The 21,190-nt window shown below is 41.6% G+C and overlaps 1 protein-coding gene across 4 annotated transcripts in view; it reads right to left on the bottom strand.

Annotated features, from left to right (window-relative positions):
* Positions 1 to 1,774: 1,774 nt before the first annotated feature.
* Positions 1,775 to 21,190, bottom strand: part of tulp4a (TUB like protein 4a) — a 29,220-nt gene continuing 9,804 nt past the window's right edge. For 3 of the 4 annotated variants that reach the window (XM_085245805.1, XM_085245807.1, XM_085245806.1), the window contains exons 3-14: positions 17,678 to 17,806; positions 15,949 to 16,110; positions 15,325 to 15,505; positions 12,372 to 12,479; positions 12,024 to 12,190; positions 10,512 to 10,736; positions 10,146 to 10,380; positions 9,163 to 9,307; positions 8,584 to 8,755; positions 8,320 to 8,413; positions 4,844 to 8,205; positions 1,775 to 4,692 (exon numbers count right to left, since the gene is read on the bottom strand). In XM_085245805.1, coding sequence (XP_085101931.1) covers positions 4,576 to 4,692; positions 4,844 to 8,205; positions 8,320 to 8,413; positions 8,584 to 8,755; positions 9,163 to 9,307; positions 10,146 to 10,380; positions 10,512 to 10,736; positions 12,024 to 12,190; positions 12,372 to 12,479; positions 15,325 to 15,505; positions 15,949 to 16,110; positions 17,678 to 17,806 — 5,097 coding nt within the window. In that variant the 3' untranslated portion in view covers positions 1,775 to 4,575. The remainder of the gene's footprint in view (positions 4,693 to 4,843; positions 8,206 to 8,319; positions 8,414 to 8,583; positions 8,756 to 9,162; positions 9,308 to 10,145; positions 10,381 to 10,511; positions 10,737 to 12,023; positions 12,191 to 12,371; positions 12,480 to 15,324; positions 15,506 to 15,948; positions 16,111 to 17,677; positions 17,807 to 21,190) is intronic. The other variant, XM_085245808.1, reaches the window with a different exon arrangement.

The raw sequence follows: 21,190 nt of genomic DNA on the forward strand, positions 1-21,190 counted from the left end.
GGAAACGTAGAGGACAGTCACATGATCAGAGTTCAGCACCAGGGACAGAGGCTGTTAACAGGAAGCTACATTGGTCAGTAAGAAGTGTCTGTGGAGCCGTCTTTTAGCTCTAACAACCCCCATAGACCACGGTTGCATAAAATAAATTAGTAAACAATTTATTGCGTCTTAGCGCAATCTGAGTCACACTGATTGACAGGAGGTGCGAGCAATCACTGAAAAATGGGTGGATTCAAACATATAGATAATATAGGGGTTTTTTCCCCTTAACGTAAAGACAAAATAACTAATTTAATTTATTCTACAAACTGGCATTACACCAGCCAAACCATTTAAGCACATACACAGTTTAATAAACTCTAAAAACTGTAAAATGCAACAAAAAAAATTAAAAAAATAATATGACAAAAAATGAGGTAAAAACTGCAAGTACAAATCTAAATACGACAAAACATGAGGTAAATTCTTAATTTTTATGCGCGCTTTCGCATAAATATTAATTACGGTAAATGAAGTGTGCGATTAAACTCAAGGCTTTTTCTTCTATTTTAAAATATTGATAAAGTCTCCTTTAATAAGAGGAATTAAGTTCTTTTTTATCTGTGCTATAGGAAGCTGTGCTTTGGGAACGTCCACAGGTTTATACACATCTCAGTAGCAGAATCTCAGACTGTACATGTATTAAATTAGTCAAAATTACGATGTTCTTTGTCTTTTCTCAGCAGTAAAAGTCATATTAATTGGTACTATCAGTGATGGCTGTACAGGTGTGTCGCACTCGCCACTTTCAAAGTGTCTGCTGTCTGAGATAACAGAACCACCTTGTATATACTGGTTCAGCAGCTGCTTAGATCTGATTTCAACCATGTGGACGTTTGCCTCAGTATTCAATGTTGAGGTCTGGCATGTGTTTGATGGAAGGCTGTGAACACTCACTGTTGTACCTCTTTCGTGAACTCTTCTGCACATATTGATAATTTAAACAAAACCATTTGGATTCATCACTTCATAATACACAGTGCCACTGATTAGCAGTCCAGTTCTTGTTTAATTTGGCACACTGCAGCCTTTTCTCTATGTTTTCATTTCTTAAGTGTGGCTTCTTGATAGTCACCTTTTCAATGAGACCATTTCTAATGTGGATTCAGTGAACTGATGGATCAACTGAAGAGTCAGCTGCTAGTTCAGGTCCTGGATTTTCTTTCCCATCTTGTAAGGACACAACTTTCAGATACCGTTCATCTGCTGTAGAGTGTTTTTAGGCCACCCACTTCATCAGCTTCCTTAAATGTGTTGAGGACACACCATCCTATGATATATCACGTTTCGGGCTAATAGTACTTTGGAAACCATTTGTGGTAAATTACAGATTCAATAAAGAATTTTTTTTTTTCCAGCAGGCTGATAGCAACAAAGTAACTAAAGATAGCAAAGAACAAATGTTAAGTTCTAAGTTGTTTGCTATATAGACACAACACTGGTTCATCCCGCCATTTAGGTTCCTGTTTTGAGCTTGAATGATCCATAGATAAGTGTTAAGTGGCTTATCAACCAAACAAACATCCCTCTGAAAATTGTCAGGTACAAGGACTGGACTGAAAATGAATGAAAAAGCAGCCTATGTCCAAAAAAACCCAACAACAACAACAACAACAACTTGGAAGAACCTTCAGAAACCTGGAGGACTATTGCTTAAGAGCACAAAAAATTACAAGAAAGTCTGGCTCCTTGGAGCTTTGCAGTATATTTATGTATATTTAAGACAAAACCAGTGTTTTTCTGAAACAATGACATTTTATTCAAAAGATGCGTGACATATACAATTATAAAATAATTTACATGGCATGCCTTACTATCCATTCACTATAAACGTTCAGTCACCAAGTCAGACTGACTTTTTTCCCCAAGTTTTTTTTTTTTGTCATTTAAGTCTACAGCTACAAATACAAAGCACAGATCTTTTCTAGAGAAAAGCCAAATTCTACAATATCTACAACAGGTCATCATCAGTTTAAAGTGAACCCTTAACCAAGTCCATTAGCAACGCTGAACGTGAACTCAGTGGCTTACACTTGTGAACTCCTGTGAACGATGAATGAGTGTGTATGTGCAGGAAGTCATGACCACACATGGTTGAAGAGGATAGATTCAACACTGATGGGGCTGGTAGACTGCACAGCTGAATACAGACACACCATGACTTGACATTTACACTCTACATAACTAGTCTACAAACTACAATAAACCGGGCACTTACTCATTCACATCTTTTCCACCAATGCAAACTTCACAAAACATCAAAAAGTCACCTGTTCCCATCCCTCAAACCCAATCCCTGCATTTCCATCTCATAACTTGGGCTATACTTGTAAACCCCCCCCCCCCCCCCCCAACACAAAGAAATGTTTGGGGGAAAAAAACTTCACAATATACAGTATGTATACTTGATCTACATTGAGGAACAATCTCATAAATAAAGATGTACAGACCAGCAACTGAGATGCTAAAGTAAAAAGGTAACAAACTGTGGTCACAAGAAATGACAAAGGTTTTTTTGTTAAAGAAAATATTGCACAACTAACAAAAAAAAAAAAGTTTTCTTTACGACATGCTCGTTTTCAAGATCAGGAGACCATTTATTTTTCTCCTCAGTCCACATCTCTACAACCCACTTCCCAACAGACATGCTTGTTTTGTTTTTTTCTTTTTTAAATATGAGAAAAAATAAAATAAAAAAATCTAATAATCTCATCAAACCAAGCAGAGCTGGTCCAAAGTAAAGAAGTTACACTTCCCAATAGGCCTGTTTGTTTCAGCTTGAGATTTTCAGAAGTCTATATTTTGGCACAAATATTTGAGGTGGTATGCCATCACACCTTCCCAATTTCACTGAGCACTCAACATTCCCGTTTCTCTCTGTGATTTTTGGCTGTCATCTAATGCACATATTTGCACCGTGAATGAATAATTTACTGCTGCCCATAGTTCTTCCAGCTGGCCTCGCTCTTTGTCCTTAGCTGATCACAAACAAAAGCTTCCCTGCCTCAAACAGCAACAACAACAACAACAACAACAAAAACCCCAAAACAAAACAGCTTTTCAGATTTCAAAGTCAGCTTACTGAACGGGCAGATCTCGTAGCTTCATTCTCCGTCGGAGACCAGACTTTAGAGTTTCAGTGATGGTAAGATCAACTTAACTGCTCTCTATGGTCCTGGCTGCTTAGTTAAAACAGTACTACAGCTCTCCTCCACATGTGGAATTACACTTACACACAGTGGAGACAAGTGTAAACAGAAATCTGCCACCTAAGTCTCTTTACAACATTGTACATTTGACTGATATGTATTTACATGAGTTCTGAAAAGAGTATGAAATGGCATAAGTGAAATATACAAAAATATTTCATGTACCTTACTAGGATGTTTAGTGTGGTCTTTAAGAGAAGGGACAGCCCCCCCAAAACAACAACAACTACATACTCACTTCACAGAAGTGACATCAGGTGACAAATCACTTCATGCCAGAGCTTAAATTGTTCAGTCTCGGCCTTGGCCACTTCTTTGGCGCCCATGTCACCAGTACAGGATAGTACAGGATACGTCTGTACACTGCTATGACCTGAATTCTCCTGACTACACAGTAATATTCAAACTCAGTCTCCCAAATAAATCAGGTAAGAAAGCTGTGTGAGGATTATGTAACACAACAATGACAATAATGTTAAGATTTATATCTGAATCGATAAACAACATGTACATATAAATTAGAGTAACATTTCTTCTTCCTTCAAAGCAGCACGTGGACTGCAGGTCTTTACCTTTCAGATATTGTAACAGTGGCCCACTTTTCACAACAGTGAAAAGCCTGAACTCTTAGTAGTGTTCCAAAATAATGCATATATCTAAACCTCATTTCCAGCCCAGACAGGCTGCAACAGTAACAAAAGGAAAGGGCAGAGAGCAAAAACAAAAAAAGACCCTCCTACCCTCCACTGTGTTTAGTCTTTTAAGAAAATCCTAAAAGCAAAAGCAGTATAATAAAGTGGTAACTGTTTCACTAAAGGTTTGTACAGCAATGGATTTCAGTGCCCAGTAGTACCTGTGCGCTCTAGGGATAACAAGTTTGATCTCCAGAGTGTGTTTTTCAAGTATTACTGCTGCTTCTTTTGAAAACTGCACCATAGCAATTCCTCTCTCTCTCTCTCTCTCTCTCTCTTAACCAATTGGTTATCACATCTATAAGCTTCTCCTAGCTAAAGCAGCATTTATTTGCATGATGATTTACCAAAGCTCAGCTCTTTGGCCCTACATGCACTGCAGGGTGCCGGCAACTGCCGAACGGAGCAGGTCTGACGGCATCCTTCATAAATGCAATCGATGCTTTTGCACCAACACTAGTGGCAGCATTGTGTAGTGCAGCGTGATTGTATTTCTCTCTATGGCCAGGGCTTATTTTAGTCCTCGTCTCCAGAATCCAATCCAAGAGTTTATGATTCTCAAATGAAACAGCTGTACCCCCTTCAACAGACTGCATCTAAAGCCCACAACTCAGGGTAAATAGGGAGGAGACATCTCATTTGAGGCGTTGAGTAACATTGGCCAAAGCTACTGCAAAGGCCTGCACAGCAGAGAAGGGATATTGGAAGTCCAGGATGTAGGCATTGCCATCAATTCTGCCAAACTGCATCACCTACACAGGAAAAACAAAACAAACAAACAAAAAAACGTTCATGCAGGTTGAAAGGAAAAAAGGTTCAATCCTGTTGGAGAAATGCTCTAAATCAATAAATGTTGAATGTGTGTACTTATTATTTCTGCAAGTTATATAAGAAAAGTATCACCTGTCTCCCCTCCAGTTCAATCTGAAAGTTCTTGGCGGACTCCTGGGTGACACGGCCACCGAAGTCCAGCTGGTATACCTGCGTGGCTTCATTCCACAGTGGCTGCTTGTTGGCCATGACATACACAAAGCCCTGGCTGCCAAGCCCTCTGTCCTCCTTCTCATTGGCTTTTCGACACTTGATCTCATCCAGCTCACTGGCAGCCCTCAAGTTCCTCTTACTCTTCCAACCCTTTTTACTGCTCTGGCACTGATTGAGCAGCTCGTCCCCACTGATAAATAGCTCTGGCTCACTTTCTGAACTATCTTGGAACTCACTATTGGCAGTGGCTTTACTCAGCTTCTTAGCCTTCAACTGTTGCTCCTTCTGTCCCTTGATCTTCTTCTTGTCTCTTCCTCCCAACCGTGGACTGGAAATGAGAGAATTGAAATCACCCAGGGCTCTGCCCTCTTTTTTGGATTTGCTCCCTTCGGCCAGTGGCGGCACATTAGCTTCCTCAGCCCGACCGTCCACGCGCTTGCGGTTCTTCTTACTGAACTTCTCCGATCGCTGCGGTACAGGGCTCTCAGTCAAGGAGAGCACCTCCTGAAAACTCTCCCCAGCCTCTGTCATGGTCTCTTGTAATCCCCCATGGCTCTGCAGCTCTGCTGGTGGTGGCGGAGGTGGTGGTGGCGGAGGAGGTGGTGGTGAGAGAACATTTTTGTCTACTGCCAGGTGGGAGGCTTTGGGTGGTAGTGGCACTGCAGGACTGGTCATAGGTGGGCAAGAATTGTAAGTACCCCAGGGTGTGTGGAGGGCAATGGGAGGAATGGGAAGCCCAGCACAAGCACTTCCTCCTGGGTACATAGGTGGGAGGGGGCAGCAGGCTAGGTTGGCCAGATTTGCAGAATAACCTGGTGGTAACACTAGGGTTGCATCCTGTTGTGAAAAGGGCAAAGGTGCCACCACCTCCTTTGGTGAGGCGCAGGGGCGTGGAGAACCTGGGATGGGTTGGAGCTGGGCTCCAGAATAGGCAGTTGCTTGGGGGTACTGGAGCGAGATCTGGTAGCCTGTAGCTGCTGCAGCAGCAGCAGCTTGGAATGATGCAGCACTAGGACTTGTGGGGGACTTTGGAGAAAGGACAAAAGGCAGCCTGGTTACATCCAAGTGCTGAGCTGGGCTAAGAATAAGGGGAGGTGGTTTGTGTGGTACAGGGGGGGCAGTGGAGTTTAAAGTCGCTGTCCGTTCCTGAGGAACCCACACCTCCTCTGTGGATGCTGGATCCCACTGATAGGGAGGTGGGCGCTTGACCACCAGCCCTGATGCATCACTTCCTCCTAGTGCCAGATGCCTCAATGATTGGTTCAGTGTCTCATCCTCTGTGAATGCTGAATTAACGTAATCAGCCCTATCTCTGCCGCTTACCCCTGCTGCAGCTCCAGACACTTCAAGTGAACTCATCAGATTATAAGAGGACTGGGAGGCCAGAGGAGTAGCACTGTTTGAATGAACAATGACTGTGCTGTGCGGTGCTCCGTTGCCTGGAGGAAAATCTTGTCTGATAATAGTTCCTCCCGCTATTCCATTAGCACTCCCTGGGGCAGTGCCTCCAACACTAGATCCACTGCTACACTGACTACAGGTGTATAAGGCTGTTGGCACCCTCTGCTGGAACGAGGCTGCTAGTGCAGTACTGTTTTTCGCCTTGGGAGGGAGTGGTCTAGGTGGTTCCAGCATCTGGGAAACTTTGAGGGCTGCCTCTCGGCTGTTCCTCCTGAGGGTGGCGTGGATCAAACTGCTGTCAAGCCTCTGTCCGGGATTCCTGCCAGCAGAGCTGTTCTGATTAGCTGAATCAGGGTACGGAGGCGGGTCTCCACTGGGTATAGAATAGCGAGGTGCAGTGAGTCTGTTCAGGGTAGCAGAGGTGTAGGGCAGCTGCAGCTTCTTGTCAGCTGAGGAGGAGGATGAAGACGAGGTTACCCTGAGAGTGGCGGAGCTGCCAGGTCCTTGGAGCGTGTAGACATTCTGATTGCAGACCAGGCGTGTTCGAGGACGACATACTTCTTCCACATTCCCACTGCTGTCAAATGTCGTTATCCTCTCATAGCCCAGCGGTGTTGGATACTGAGCTTGTTGCTGGCCTGAAGGATGAAGTGGAAACTCACCCTTCTTCATGCAAAGGTCTCCAGCGGGAGGAGTTCCACTGGCGCCCCCTCCTAATCCAGACGCAGCACTGGAAGATGCAGCGGAAGCTGATACCGAGGCAGCAGCAGCAGCAGCCACAGCAGCAGCCACTGTCCCAGGGTAGGGGGGTGGGGGGTTCATCTTGCTTAGCTCTAGAGGGGCACTGAACACCACCGTGTCACCCTCAGCCAGCTGTGGAGGTGACCGAGTAGTTTTGATCTTCAGTAAGTGTTCGTGCTCGCCCCCTACTGCTCTCTCAACCACTAAATCAGCAGACTGATGAGGAATCTGGATATGCAAGGCCCCAGGTTGTAGCTGGTGCAGAGGTACACCCGAAGGCTGTCCTGAAGACATCGAGGAAACGGGGATTTGAATTTGAAGCTGCTGAAGCTGATGGTGCTGCTGTTGCTGCTGTGCTTGCAGCTGATGGTGCATTTGCTGCTGTTGCTGCAGTTGATGCTGTTGCTGCAGTTGCTGCTGAAGTTGTTGCTGTTGCTGTAGATGTATGTGCTGCTGGAGCTGCTGCTGCTGTATGTGTTGGAGCTGCTGCTGAATGTGCTGCTGCTGTTGTTGTAAGTGTTGGTGCTGGAGCATCTGCTGCTGCTGCTGTTGGAGTTGCTGTTGATGGTGCTGAATTTGTTGTTGGTGGTGTTGAAGTGACTGTTGTTGTTGCTGTTGTTGATGTTGACTTGGGTGTTGTTGCTGTTGTTGTTGTTGTGAAGGATGATGAGAAGGTGGCGGTCCAACCACTAGGCGACCTACTTCCAGTCCCCCAAATATGACCTGACCAGGACTCGAGTACCTGGTCGGTACTGTGTACTGGGCTGTCAAGATGGTGTCCTGGCTTTGGTCTGACCCACCAGCAGCCCCTCCAGTAGAGGTTGCCGTGGAATTGGTTAGGACATCCAACTGAACATTCTGATTGGCTAGGAGTGACTGGACCAGACCAATGCTTTGGGCAGGGGACATGGCCTGGGCTGGACTATGGATGGGGGCAATAGGGATGTTGACAGTGCAGGGTGGGTTGTCATCAGCACCGCCAGTAGGGCCTGAAACAGGCAGGTCATCTTCATCCTCGCTAAAAACATTGGGGCTGAAGACAGGGAGGTTGATGTAGTCCATGGAGATTTTCCGCACCTCTGGCAGGTAGATGGTCATCTGTCTGGGCTGCAGATGGAGGAGGCTTGTCTTGTAGATAACTAAGGAGTGAGAGGCACAATAAAAATAAATAAATTAGGAAAAGAAAAGTGACAACAGACAAATTAGACTTAACTGGAATTAATGTTTAATTATCCAACACGTTGATTTGTTACCTGCACCGAGATTGGTGGGTAAAAAAGTAGCCAGCCCCACTATCTTGAACTTTGTTCCCCAAATATTGGATGTGACCTGAGCAAGGTAATTTTGCTGCAAGATAAAAAAAAACGATGCATTTTTCTATAAATATATTAGACACATTCCGAAATTTACAACAGTACATTTTATGTAAAAATCCATCGGTCGTGCTTCACAGCACACACAGGCAGCACGTGATCCCTTACCAGCTTCTCACTCAGCTACGATAACCTGATGTTTACCTGAGTGATGTCATCTAGAGGAAATTCCCTCCGTGTTAGACTGGGAGACCCAATTGAGGGTTTACGTATGGGTAACCGAGGTGACCTGGAGATCTCCTGCGTAGCACGGGAGAGTTTGGGAGATTTTCTGGGATCAATGTTGATCCTGTTGGTAAAGGGACAAACTAAGTCTCTACAGAGAAAGTGGCAAATAAAAAAAAGAAGAAGAAGGTTTAGGCATGCAGAGAAACCAAAAAGCAAACAGCAAAGAAAAGGAGCATTCAAATAAATTTTAACAGTTAAAACAAAAAAACTCAGAAAAAATTAGTTTCAATGCCATAAAATCTTAAACAGAATTAATGTGGCTGTTTACATGTTTCTGAAATGAATTCACTGTCATATAAATGCTTCTTGTATCAGACTCTTCAGCATGCCAGTGATCACTTGATTCCCGCTTGTTTAAAACTGAAAACCTGCAGAGAACTAATCTCCGCTTGTCTGCTTCACCTAAATCACTGAAAAGATCCAAGTGTCAAACAGAAGAGACAAAGTGGCTTGATGCAACATGCTCCTGTACACACAAAGCCGGGGTTTAGTTACCTGGGAAGTTTGGGGGACTTGCTACCCCTGGATATCTTTGGCGATTTCTTGCCAACCCAGTCATCACTCAGCTCAATGTCGCTGGAGTCTGAACAGTTACAGCTGTCAATCATGGCTGATATCAGACTGTTGCTGTATATCTCATCTGTGGAGACAAAATATGAAAATGACACTTAAGATGTTACTTTTGATGAAATGTTCAGATCAATACAACCAAAAACAACGTGTCATTTGTTCTCTCAGTTAAGTCACTGCTCAACTGTTAGTAATGTTGCTTTTTCAGATGGGCTGGATAAAGAATGATAAAATATGAATGCCTTTTGGTATTCTTTTTAGGTATGTTGAAACTGCAGGAAGCATTTTCAAATCTACTTGAGCAACCCGGAGGCAAGAATTGTCATAGCTTTGCCACAACATCACCATCATTATCATCCTATCAAAGCATTTTTCTACCATTTCTCAAACATTCATTTCTTCAGTCGTTCTCACTTTGTCTCCTCTTCCACAGTCACAAGGAGTCTGCAAAGCACAGCTGCTGCTCCAGTTTAGGTCAAACTAATTTATTTGATGAACATAAAAGTGTGAATGGTCTGGAACCATTTCATGGCTGGCTTCATTTATCACTGCGTGGGGAGAGAGAGGGTTGATTTATGAGCAACCCAGGGGCCATAAGAGGCCCCATTAAGCAGCTTTTAATTAACATGGGTCCAGTCTGCCCTATGTGACTAAAACTCGCAAAGTAAGAACGTCTGGAAAACTACTGGACAATGTCAGAACTGTGTCGGGGTTCATCTTTTGCAGTTCTACTTGAATTTCAGAATCAAAGATACATTTTTAGTTCTTATCTCTACGATCTTACTGTATTCTTTATTTTAGAACCAACATAAAAATGTAGTTATTGCATTTAGAAGCTAACAAACATTTCAGGTCTTCTTTGGAAAATTATTCTTTTTAAGTTACAGGTATGAAAAAACTAATCTCACCTGTTTTGCCGTCTGTCTTGGGATCCATAATAACAAACTCAGGCCGAAGTTTGCTTATTCTTCGGCCCTTGAGGATAGGGACCAGACCTCCTAGGTACTCCAGATACAGAGTATAGCAAGGCCCTCCCACTTCAGGGTTATCCTCCGTACGCTTCATGGTGCAGTGCAGGCGCTCGTTTCCAGCTGTCGGATAACTCACAAAATCTCTCATGTTGTTTGGATCTGGGATGGGAGGCTAGAAATGTAAAGTACAGTTAAGTTTAAAAACTTTTATGCTAATTACAGCTCTTCCCAAACCACTATTAAATCTATTCACATGGTGTTTTATGGTTTTAATAGAAATAAACCCCTCCTGGCCTGTGTTACCTTGATGGTGGGAACAAAAGCGGCAGTGACATAAGAACAGAGCCGGGAAGGCATTGTGAGCTTGGCAACGTCTTTTTCCTCCTTTAACGCTGTGGCAATGCCCTGCTGGCACAGCAGCTGCAGTGTGGCAACGCGGTGCTCAACTCGCACGACATAGAGCACTGGGCCCGATGCCAAGAACAGACGAGAGTCCCGGTGACCCCAGCAGAGCGTAGTGATGGGGCGCTACAGTATGAAGGGGAAGACACATCTGAGAATGAATAATATGCTTTCACAAGGCTAATGTAAAGCAAATCATGTCATTACTGCAAAACACTTCTTTGCTGGAGTGAAATCCTCAGAGTGATTCCTGAGAACAGTGATTTCATTCAATAAAAACCGAAAACAAAAGGAAATTATCTGTGAATGTTTACTGAAGTCTGTCATGCAGGCTGATTATTCGCGTAAAATAAAATAAATGAAAATCTTTAATCTTAAAATCTTACTATAATGATCAAAATGAATGTATGTACCCTCTGACGTCCTTAACAGGTGAGCCAATCTCCAAAACGAACATTGTCATGTATACATCAATGATTAACATCTCCGTTTTTAAACAAAGATACATTTTCCTGTATAGTATGTTCATTTCATCATCCCCCTACTTTCACATTTGTTTCACGAGTCAAGTTCACTTCACAGTTTCCAGAAATTGAATCCGAGACGATTTTTGTTAGAGTCAACACTTAATATGGAATGAAGAATTTGAAAAAGCATTGTGATCCTGGAAAGAATATTATCAGGGTTCATACGCATTTTTCAGGGTCAAATTCAAGCACTTTTTAAACACTTCCAAGGTCAATTTTCATGCTTTTCCAGCACAAAATAATAAGAATAGTTTTAAAAATTTGCACGTGTTATGTACACATTCTCGAAAATTATTTACTCACCTATCATGTGACTCGAGAGCGCAAACTCCGCCATTGGCGTTTTAAGGAGTGTTTGATGGAAACAACAATCTCCAGGCATGTTAGTGCACTCATCCCCGACTGTCCGGGGGAGGGGCGGGGTCACACATTGAAATACACTGACATGCAGAGGTCGTAGGCAGCCCAGGCAGAGAAATTTTGCTTTTAGACTTTGCGACTCATTTTATTTCTCTATCTGGTAAGAAAACTATTCGGTCAGATAGTTATTTGTGGTGAATGAAATACAGTTTCAAGCACTTTTAAGCACCACATCTGAAATTCAAGCACTTTTCAAACCTTGAAAAGACAATATTAGACTTCAAACATTTTCAAGGATTTCAAGCACCCGTACAAACCCTGTAGTATCTTGTGTCATTACTATCTGCTAATTAAGTAGCCCTGGCCTTCCCATCTCATATTGTTCCTACCCCGGCTCACTGACTCACTTAAACTATAGTTGGTTATGGTAGTCCTCCCTTCTGCAAACTGAAGGGCCACTCGAACCACAACCTGCATTACTAAATATAAGAACAACTATTTTTCTAGGATGACACTCATAAGTCACCTGTGCTGGTGTATCCAGTGTGTAGATGTGTTCGCCTCGAACATTGTAGAACTTGACAATGGCGTTCCTGCTGGGTGGAGGACAGGAGGTGTCAGTGGAAAGGAGGGTCCTCTCCATCCCTGCCACTGCTAGTAGATCCCCCTGTGAGCACCACTGGACCACCACATCTACAACACAGAGCAAAGTAGTACACATACGTTTATGAAGGGCAACATCATTTTACACATTTTTACATCATTTAAAAAAAAGAATTAACACAAGTGAATGAAGGACACAATGAAGCGAGCAAAGGCCAAAGCAGCTAGAGAACTGCTGACTTAACAAAATTAATAACAAACGCACACAAACCTTTCAGAGCAGTGTGGATGAGGATGGGGGAGAGGTCGTCGTAGCTGTTCATCAGATTGATGTCTCCAGAGGTGAAGCTGACTGTCAGCAGTGGTTTCTGGCTGTGCACTAGGAATAAAGAAAGAAAAACAAAACACAAACATATTAGCCAGGCATTGTGAACAGCTGTTCTGTTCATCAGAACTATCAATCACAATGCTTTTTAGATTTAATAGACACGTGTTTAGGAGAACTACACTTCTTTTATCATTTGTATGTATTTGCCTAAAAGTATAAATAATGTGTTTGTAGCTTAGAATAAGCATTTTCTATATACATAAAGAGTGTGCCCTCTTCCATGGAGCCCATTGAGCTTCAGAGTCAGCCAGAAAAGAAAGCCCAAACAATGGTTGTGGATGGTGTAGCCGCGATAGATTTGGAAAGTGTTAGCTGTTAGCTTTGACCTCACCACTAGACGCCACTAAAGTCTGTACATCGGTCTTTAAAAGAATGTTAATTTGTGCCCATCAGTGGGGAACGTGTGAAAAATATACAAGTCTGTGCTCTCAGTAGCTTCCAATAATACAACACAACAGCTTTCCTTTAACCAACTTTCTACCCACTACTAGAATTTAGCCTCACATCAAAAACAAGTGCAAAAACGACTGAAACAAAACGTTAAGTGACAGAACAAACTAGTTCAAAAACAGAACTGTAAGGTACTTCAGTTTGAATCATCTGACATTTAGGGACATTATTCAAGAGTATATACCAATTTTTAACATTACTATAAATAACACACCTTCAGAGAGCACTCATACATCTTCACTGAAATATCCTTGACTCCGTACTTTAATGTAATCCTGCAATGACCCAAATAGTACCATAAATAAAATGTCCACTTCTGCTTTGTTGTTGCAACATCCCCACAGATAGGATTTTAAATAGGTGTTGCTTTAAATCAGATACAAAATGGGGCTGTAACTGCAGTGTACTGTGCTGTGCGATGATAATGGGTTATCATCATGTATCATGACAAAGATTTGACAAGCCTTGTGCGTCACTCAAGTTGTTGACTCAAGAGATCATTTCTACTGGGGCCAATCAATTCATATTGAATGGTTTAATTAGTGAGTTAGAGCCTGATCTGTGTTCCAGCTTAGGTAAGCAGGTTTCAGCCTGGCCTGTGGTGAAAGAAGGAGGGGAAAAAAAATTTAATAGACCACTGGGAGGAGGATAGACCCTCACCAATATATCCCTAGCAACTGGGACTAATTAAGCTAATTTTTATTGGTTCCTGTTTTGTTTCTTTTGCCTCTTTTTCTCTACAGTTTGTTACGCTGGCTGGTGTGCACACGGAAATCAGCAGGAGAGGAGGCTGACCAGATGCAATAATTCCCTTGACAGACAGCTTACATCCCAGTGCACTAGATATTTTCTGTCCCAGTGGAAAACTGTTTTTTAGTTGGCTTGTGCTTCTTATGCTTCGTTAAACAGCTTACACTGGACCAGCAGCATACAGCTGTAGTTTAAATGCTTTTACCGAACACACTTATACATGTTGAGAAAAGCCAAGAACTATTTTTTTTAAAGCTACTTTGGGTCACAGAGGTCCATTTAAGGAGACAAGACTGAAGCATGGGTTGCAGAAGTGCTTGTGACCTGGCTACTTCCAGACATTTGAATTTGTTCACTCCACAGTTGACTGATTTGTCTGGCTTGGTGACATGAAGTGGCGGTTTCTTGATTAAAAGGCAATCAGTCCAATGTACGCAACAGGAAGGCTAATGATTAGCCAATCAGTGCCACTGGCAAAATTACTGCCATTTGTCAAGCAATGTCAAGCTGTGCACTGCAACAAGGATATATTAAACCATCAGTTTCACTTGTTTTGGAGATGCAGGTGCAGAAATCTGTTTTTATATGAAAATACCTACAGGGGTTTTGGAGAAGTGGTCCACTTTTGGTATCCGAAGCACAGACTGTATATAAAACATAACTTCTGGAAAGTGATGTCAGTGCATTCCATTATCAATATCAATTATCGATTCGATTCATTAGTGATTCTCTTACAGAGAATCTTATTGATTCCCGGTACTCCCAGGAACCGGTTCTCGACTCTGATCCCTAGTAAACATGGGGTCACCATTTATTCAGCATTGGGTTCTGTCAATTACAGTCCCAAATGGAGCACAAAATGAGGACAAAGCAGAAAAACCTTTAGGGTGGGCCCATTGTTTGACATGTGACTTCAGCCTGAGCATGCAGTGTCGCTTGGTTTGTCAGTCAGATCCAGATTTTCCCTGAAAAATTTTGAGTCCCATTATGAAGCTTGAGGTTTCATAACAGAGGACTCAACCAACCAATGGGTGACATCTAAGTATATTTATTGGTCATTTATACAGAGTATGTATGACCCCTAGCTCACCCTCATATGAACAAACCTATGATAAAGTAAGAGCTTACTTTAGTGGGCTCTAGCTTGCATAAATGATGGTTTACTGCTGGACCTGAAGGCCTATTCTACCTGTGGCCCTGCTGAAGTGGATTTCGACCTGGCTGTCATCCTTGCCTTTCTGCCAGTTTCCAAACTGAACATTTCTCCAAGCAATGATTCAGACAATACTGAATGTTGGGTCTTCTTGGGACTCATTGCTCCTTTTTAGGTGTTGGTTCTTGCTTTAGATAAACTTGTCTTGCAAACCATGTTTAAAGACTGCTAGCAATGATAACTTGCATAGCTGAGTAAGATATCTCCCTATAGAGATCTTCTTGTTGAGGCAAAGCAAGAAGATGTACTTCTACTCAATTAATTAAATTTTGAGACAAATAGTGTGACTAAATAAAGGTTTATTATTCTTTGAAAGATGTGATGTGTCACAGAGAGAATCAGGCAGGAAATTAACCAGGTACATTTGGTTTTAATGTATGTTTCTTGATCAGAAGGTAGAAGAAGAAGTTTTGAGTAGAATACCTTGTGGTGGGGGGTAGTCATCAGAATCTGTGTCGCTCTCACTGCTGTCCTCTACCAGGAAGCTGGGGTAGTTCCACGACATGCTGACAATACCGTCTGACTCATGCAGCAGTATATGGGCCAGCATGCGCCCATGGCAGTCCATCACTATCACCTGTCCATCTGCAGTACCAAACAACACCTGGCGCAAGTGCAAAAAAACAATATTAATGTGGACACTGACACAAGAACAAAGACTCACACTTGAAAGAGGAGAGAAAAATGAGACAACAGCAAGAAAGAAAAACAAGACAAATGCATATCACAGAGAAAAAAACTGCGAGAAATGGACATAAATGGGTTGATGGTGATAAACAAGGACAGTTACACATACACGGACTGAAAGTCTGCTGACATCCAACCTGTGCTGACAGTTTAACGGCATGAAAACAAAAATATAGCCTTACAAAGACAACAACACATTCAAGACAGTGGAAGCTTGCTGTCACTCACAGATTCAGCTCTCAGGGTTTCTGTCTACAAGTGGCAAATGGCAACCTAACATTTCTACTTCTACTTGCATTAGAAGACTGGGTAAGTGCCAGGTGAACATATCCTATGTTCAAAATCTGTATAGTGTGTTACCTGCTGATCATCTGGGGTCCAGATACCACAGGTTATGTGGCTTTCCAGGTTGATCTCAGAGGACCAGTGTCTTTGCCCACTGACAGAGCCCACCAGGACGAAGCCATCACGATAGGAGATAAGAGCCTGGGTCCCATCATGGGACCAGGTAAAGTCACTCACCTAGAAGGGACAGATAAGAAATGTTAGAGTTATTTAAAAAAGATAAAATAAATAAATAGTATATACCTCAGCTGTTGCACACAGAATCAGCAGCAGCTTATGATTCTGTAAATGATTTATATTTTTAATTTAAATCATTTTTTAGGAAGAATTCTAAAATATTCTGGTTCCAAATTTGAAGCTCTGCTTCTATTCAAATGCAATTGATCTAGAGACTAATTATGACAAAACAGTGTCCCTCAACTCAAATAATGTATATAAAAAAAACTTTAACCTCTCAGACAAAAGCAGAGCAGCGATGGCATTTTAAAAAGCACAGACCATATAAAAGTGTGGCTATTGTTCAGATTGTCATCTCCAATAATAACTCAAGTAATCACAAAAGATGCTGTCAACATGTGTCAAGTCTTAGCTCAAGGAATGATGACAATGTTTGATCGATGTGGCCTACCTACCTATGTTTGCTTGGCAGGCTTAATTTTTAATTAATGTGCAGCATCAGTAAAAACACATAAAACCACTTGAGGTTTGATAAAAATGATTTAAAAAATAACAAATATACATTGATTAGCGTGTAATTACTTCTTCCAACAAACTCAATTTCATACATTTATAATAAATCCATTTAACACTAGTTTGTGAGCGGCCATGTTGCCCCACCATCTTCAATACAGTGGCCAAAATGGACATTGCTGTTCCACCTAATCACTTTTTATATATGTGGCCACCATTTAACATTTGGACATAAATATTTTTATATTCTCTTTCTCATCATCTCCACCACCACTGCTGCTCTTTCTCCCCCCCTCATTGTCACTTTAACCACTTCCTCCTCCCCTCCTCACACATAAGCATGCACAAATACGCTTATTTATTCTCAATATTGTCACATTTATTTTTTCTTAGCAGAATAGAAATGCAAGCCTCACATGTCCAGACAGCTGACCAACAACAATAACAACAACATCTGCTTATGACCTAATATTATGCCAGCTAATGTTACACTTGAGTGTCCTAACAATCACACTTTCGCTCTGATTATATACGCCCTCTGTCATTGCAGAAAGTTTGACTAACACTGACGAACACCAGCAAAAACAACAGCGCCAACAGAAAAGTTCAAGACATTCCTAACGACTCAACTCGGTATCGCAAAGTTTTACAGCCTCCTCCAGTGTAAACAGAAATGGGCACCAATAAATACCTGAGGTAAACAGCGGCTTAACAGCCTACACTCACTATAGATGAACTGTGGCCAGAGTTGTTTGTCCTACAGCAGCCACCGTAGTTATAATTATGCATTTGAATTGGAGGGGGTTAAAAAAGACAACTCAGTCGAGTGCGATTTCAAATCTACTGACATCTAGTGGCGGGGTTTTACACACTGTAACTTTAAGTATTACAGGTTTATTGCAATGACATTATATTGCTTTATATTATCACTGCTTGCTTTGCTTCCATTAACTCTATCATATAGTTTTACCCATTATTTACACAATAATTTCTTACAATTTTTTAAAACTAGTTAAAAGGACCGATTTACATTTTGTCTACTTGTGTCTCTCACCTGAGCTCCTCGGTCATTGACGAGCTCCACAGACCAGCGGCCCTCATACTGGATCCAAACAAAAATGCCTCCATCTGTGTCACATGTGGCCAGTTTCTGGAAAGGCTCATTCCAACGCACCAATACCACCTGAAAGCAGAGGTGAGGTAAAAAACACAAACAAACAATCAGATAAAATTATCAGAAAGACTGTTCAGTGTCCTTTGACAGCCATTATTTTACAAGACATAAGAAAATGTACTAATTCACTCCTTCACTGACAGTGAATTTAGCCATGGCTCTGTGTCAACTTACCTACAGATAACATGAGAAAAACAACAAAGTGCCTTTAATTAAGACATTATACTCTAGAATCAGCTGAATGCCTAAAATCCAAGTTCCCACATTTCAATGAACTAAATTTAGCATCAAGAAAGATGGAAATAACTCAAAAAGTGGGTTAACCTCATTTTGAAAAAGTCACAAAGGAGCCGCTAATATCTTGAATATTACAGACAGAGAGATTCAGTTATAATGTCACCTTATAACTGAATGGCACATTTCAAAATGGGACATTACAGCATTTTTGCGTTTATGGAAGAAAAGAGATGTATACAGGAAAATAATAAAGAGGAGTCTTACAGGTTGACACAAACATATGTCTCTCCGTTTGCCCTGAGTTTAGTACTGTAAAGACTGATTGTAATTTGCTTGGGTATGAGCTGCAGGAGCACAGTATACAAAACACTCTTCATAACACGTTTCTGTCACCCATCTTAAAAGGTGCCCATCACACTCTCCATCCTGCCCCCTCCTCTCTTCGTGTCTCCATTTGTCTTCTGTTCTGTAGCGTGACTCAGCCTATTCCCCGGAGGAGTAATCCTAAGAAGGGAGCCGCTCTGCTCTCGCTAAGTGAAGCACGTGGGTCGTACACGTTCACACACGCAGCACCGAGCAGGGTTTTAGTGGTGCTCAAGCTCTCTGACTGCAAGTCCAATAGATCAGCGGGTCTGAGTTGGATAAGCCAGTAATGCTGCCAACCCTTAAACAACACTTCCTTACCTCTGTGCAACACACTCACAGTTCCATCCATCAATGAAACAGATGCTATTAACTGTGCGTCCCCATTTTATATTCCATCAAGAAAAGAAACAATCAATCATACTTACACTTGCTTGAATACTTTATTATCTTCTTGCACTAATGCCATTAATGCTGACTTACAGGTTATTAATTAAGAACTTCTTTAAGAATTCATCTAACACAAATGATCATTAATCACAAAACTTTCCTCAAACAGTATCTTGCTATAGTCTATGGACTTTTCAAGCAGCATTTTAGGCATTGGAAAAAAAAAAATTAGGATGATCAGGCTTCAGGAAAAAAGATTATTGGAGCAACATCATGTAGTCAGGGCATATATTTAATGAGTGAGGCTCAGCAGCTCCAATTGTTTTGAAAAAAAAATATATATTTTTTTTTTACAAACCCAGGAAAAAAGATATAAAATGCACAAGGGAACATCACAATATTTATCAATTATTTCTTATTGAGTAATACCCTGTTTGTCACACTTATTAGTCTGGAAGTCAAATCAGTCAATTTATATGAATATACAAGGCATGGCCCTAAAGCTTAATGGGCAGATAGTAGTTTTTAATCAATGTCCTGTCCCTGCTATGCATCATTAAAGTGTCCTCTTAGCCAGATTTTGCATGTTCTAGTTTGTCCTTTTCCTCTGTGTCTTTGTAGCAATGACAGTCATCCTATTGCAGGTCTACAGCTGAAGGTCTCCACATCATTCTGAGATGTCCGCATTCACAGACCATTAAAACTAGCCTGCCATCTATCATTCTGGCACAGCAATCATTCATGCAGCAGCATTCACTGGGTGCAAAACTAATAGGCTTCTGCACCAGTATTGTCAAAGATAACACATTACAAGGATCTCATTGGGGGGGGAAAAAAAACACAGATTTGTGGTGTTCCTCCATCTATGCACTGTCTGCAACCTCTGGCGATCAAAAGGGATTTTCCACGTGGTATTATACAACATAATTCAGTCCCAACTGGAGGAGACTTGTGGCTTTAGATTAGGCATGAGCTCTAGTTTGCATAAAGCTAACAGCATTCATGCAACTACAAAGCAGGGTCAAAGGAAAACATAAAAGGATAAATTAGCATTGGATTTACACATGCTGTGTCTCACGTGTGTTCCCACTCACAGCCCCACAGAGGTGAGAATAAACTGTTTGTCTGTAAATTTAGCTCAGTGTGGAGATTAGTGTGAGCTGGTGAGCCATCCTGCGAGGGGGGACAGCTGAGCACCTCATGTGATGCAGCGATCAGGGAGATCAGACATCACATAGAGACAGACAGGATAAGCGTTGGGAGCTGCAGGACCACGAGGAGCCTGAGGTGTCACAGGAAAGGCACATCAACATGTGCAAACACATACAGTTAAAAAAAACTTCTTTAATTACAGTGCATTATATGCTCAAACAGACAGTAATCAGCGCCAATAAGCTCAGAGAGATATTAAAGAACTTTGGAATGACATGTAAAATATATATATATATATATATATATATATATATATATATATATATATATATATATATATATATATATATATATATATATATATATATATATATATATATATATCACTCAAAGGCTTTAGCATCATCATGTAGAGAACACCTACAAGTTTTTGTTTCAAAAATACATAATAGCTCTATATCTACTACAATCAGGGCTGTTTTTACACTCTTGCAGTATTCTAGGACCCCTAAATCAGAGACTCTCTGAAAGGCTGCTGATCCCATATTCAACTAAAAGCTCTGGGATTGAGTTTTAGTCTGATGAGATAGAAACAGATTGTTTTTAAAGCTGTGACGCAGACACTTCTTGATTGGATCTTAATCACAACACCCCTTTAAAACATTCCAATCACATGGATATTTTCCCCCAAAGTAAACAAAGACATTAACATTGACTAGTTGTTAATTCAAGATGGGAAACAAATTAGTGTCCATGCCTGCAACTGACTTTTTGACATTGCTGTTCTTCCTCTGTACTAGTATTGTACTGACCAACCCTCAGCCTCCTGTTGGCAACTGAACAAGCATACCCAGTGACCTCAAATCGCCATGCGATGTGCATTTTTAGGTGTGCATACTCCTTTGGTGACTTGTGCAAGGACAGCTGGAGACACCAAGTAAGGATAGTTGTTAGACTACTCTCTTGTCTGTTTGGAGGATACATGTGCAGTTTGGGCCCTTGTAGTACAGTGGCTTTGCAGGGAAGTCTGGACCAGCCTGTAGGATGCAGTGGAAGAGAAACTATGATTTTATTAGTTGGCTAGCTGGTTCAGGCAGAAGAGTTTATCCAATCTACAGAAATTTTTCATGTAAGCATGCAATGTGGAAAGTGTAACTAACACTAGAGTTAATTCGGATGGAGATCATTTCTATAACTGCTATGCTGCTCATCTGGATGGTTTTGGGATCAGTTTTGGGAGCATTAAGAGCC

The sequence above is a fragment of the Mchenga conophoros genome, linkage group LG15 (assembly GCF_057382185.1).
Source record: "Mchenga conophoros isolate Kocher_MC1m ecotype Shallow Benthic linkage group LG15, M_conophoros_male_GT1.1, whole genome shotgun sequence".
In the NCBI taxonomy this organism is placed as follows: domain Eukaryota; kingdom Metazoa; phylum Chordata; class Actinopteri; order Cichliformes; family Cichlidae; genus Mchenga; species Mchenga conophoros.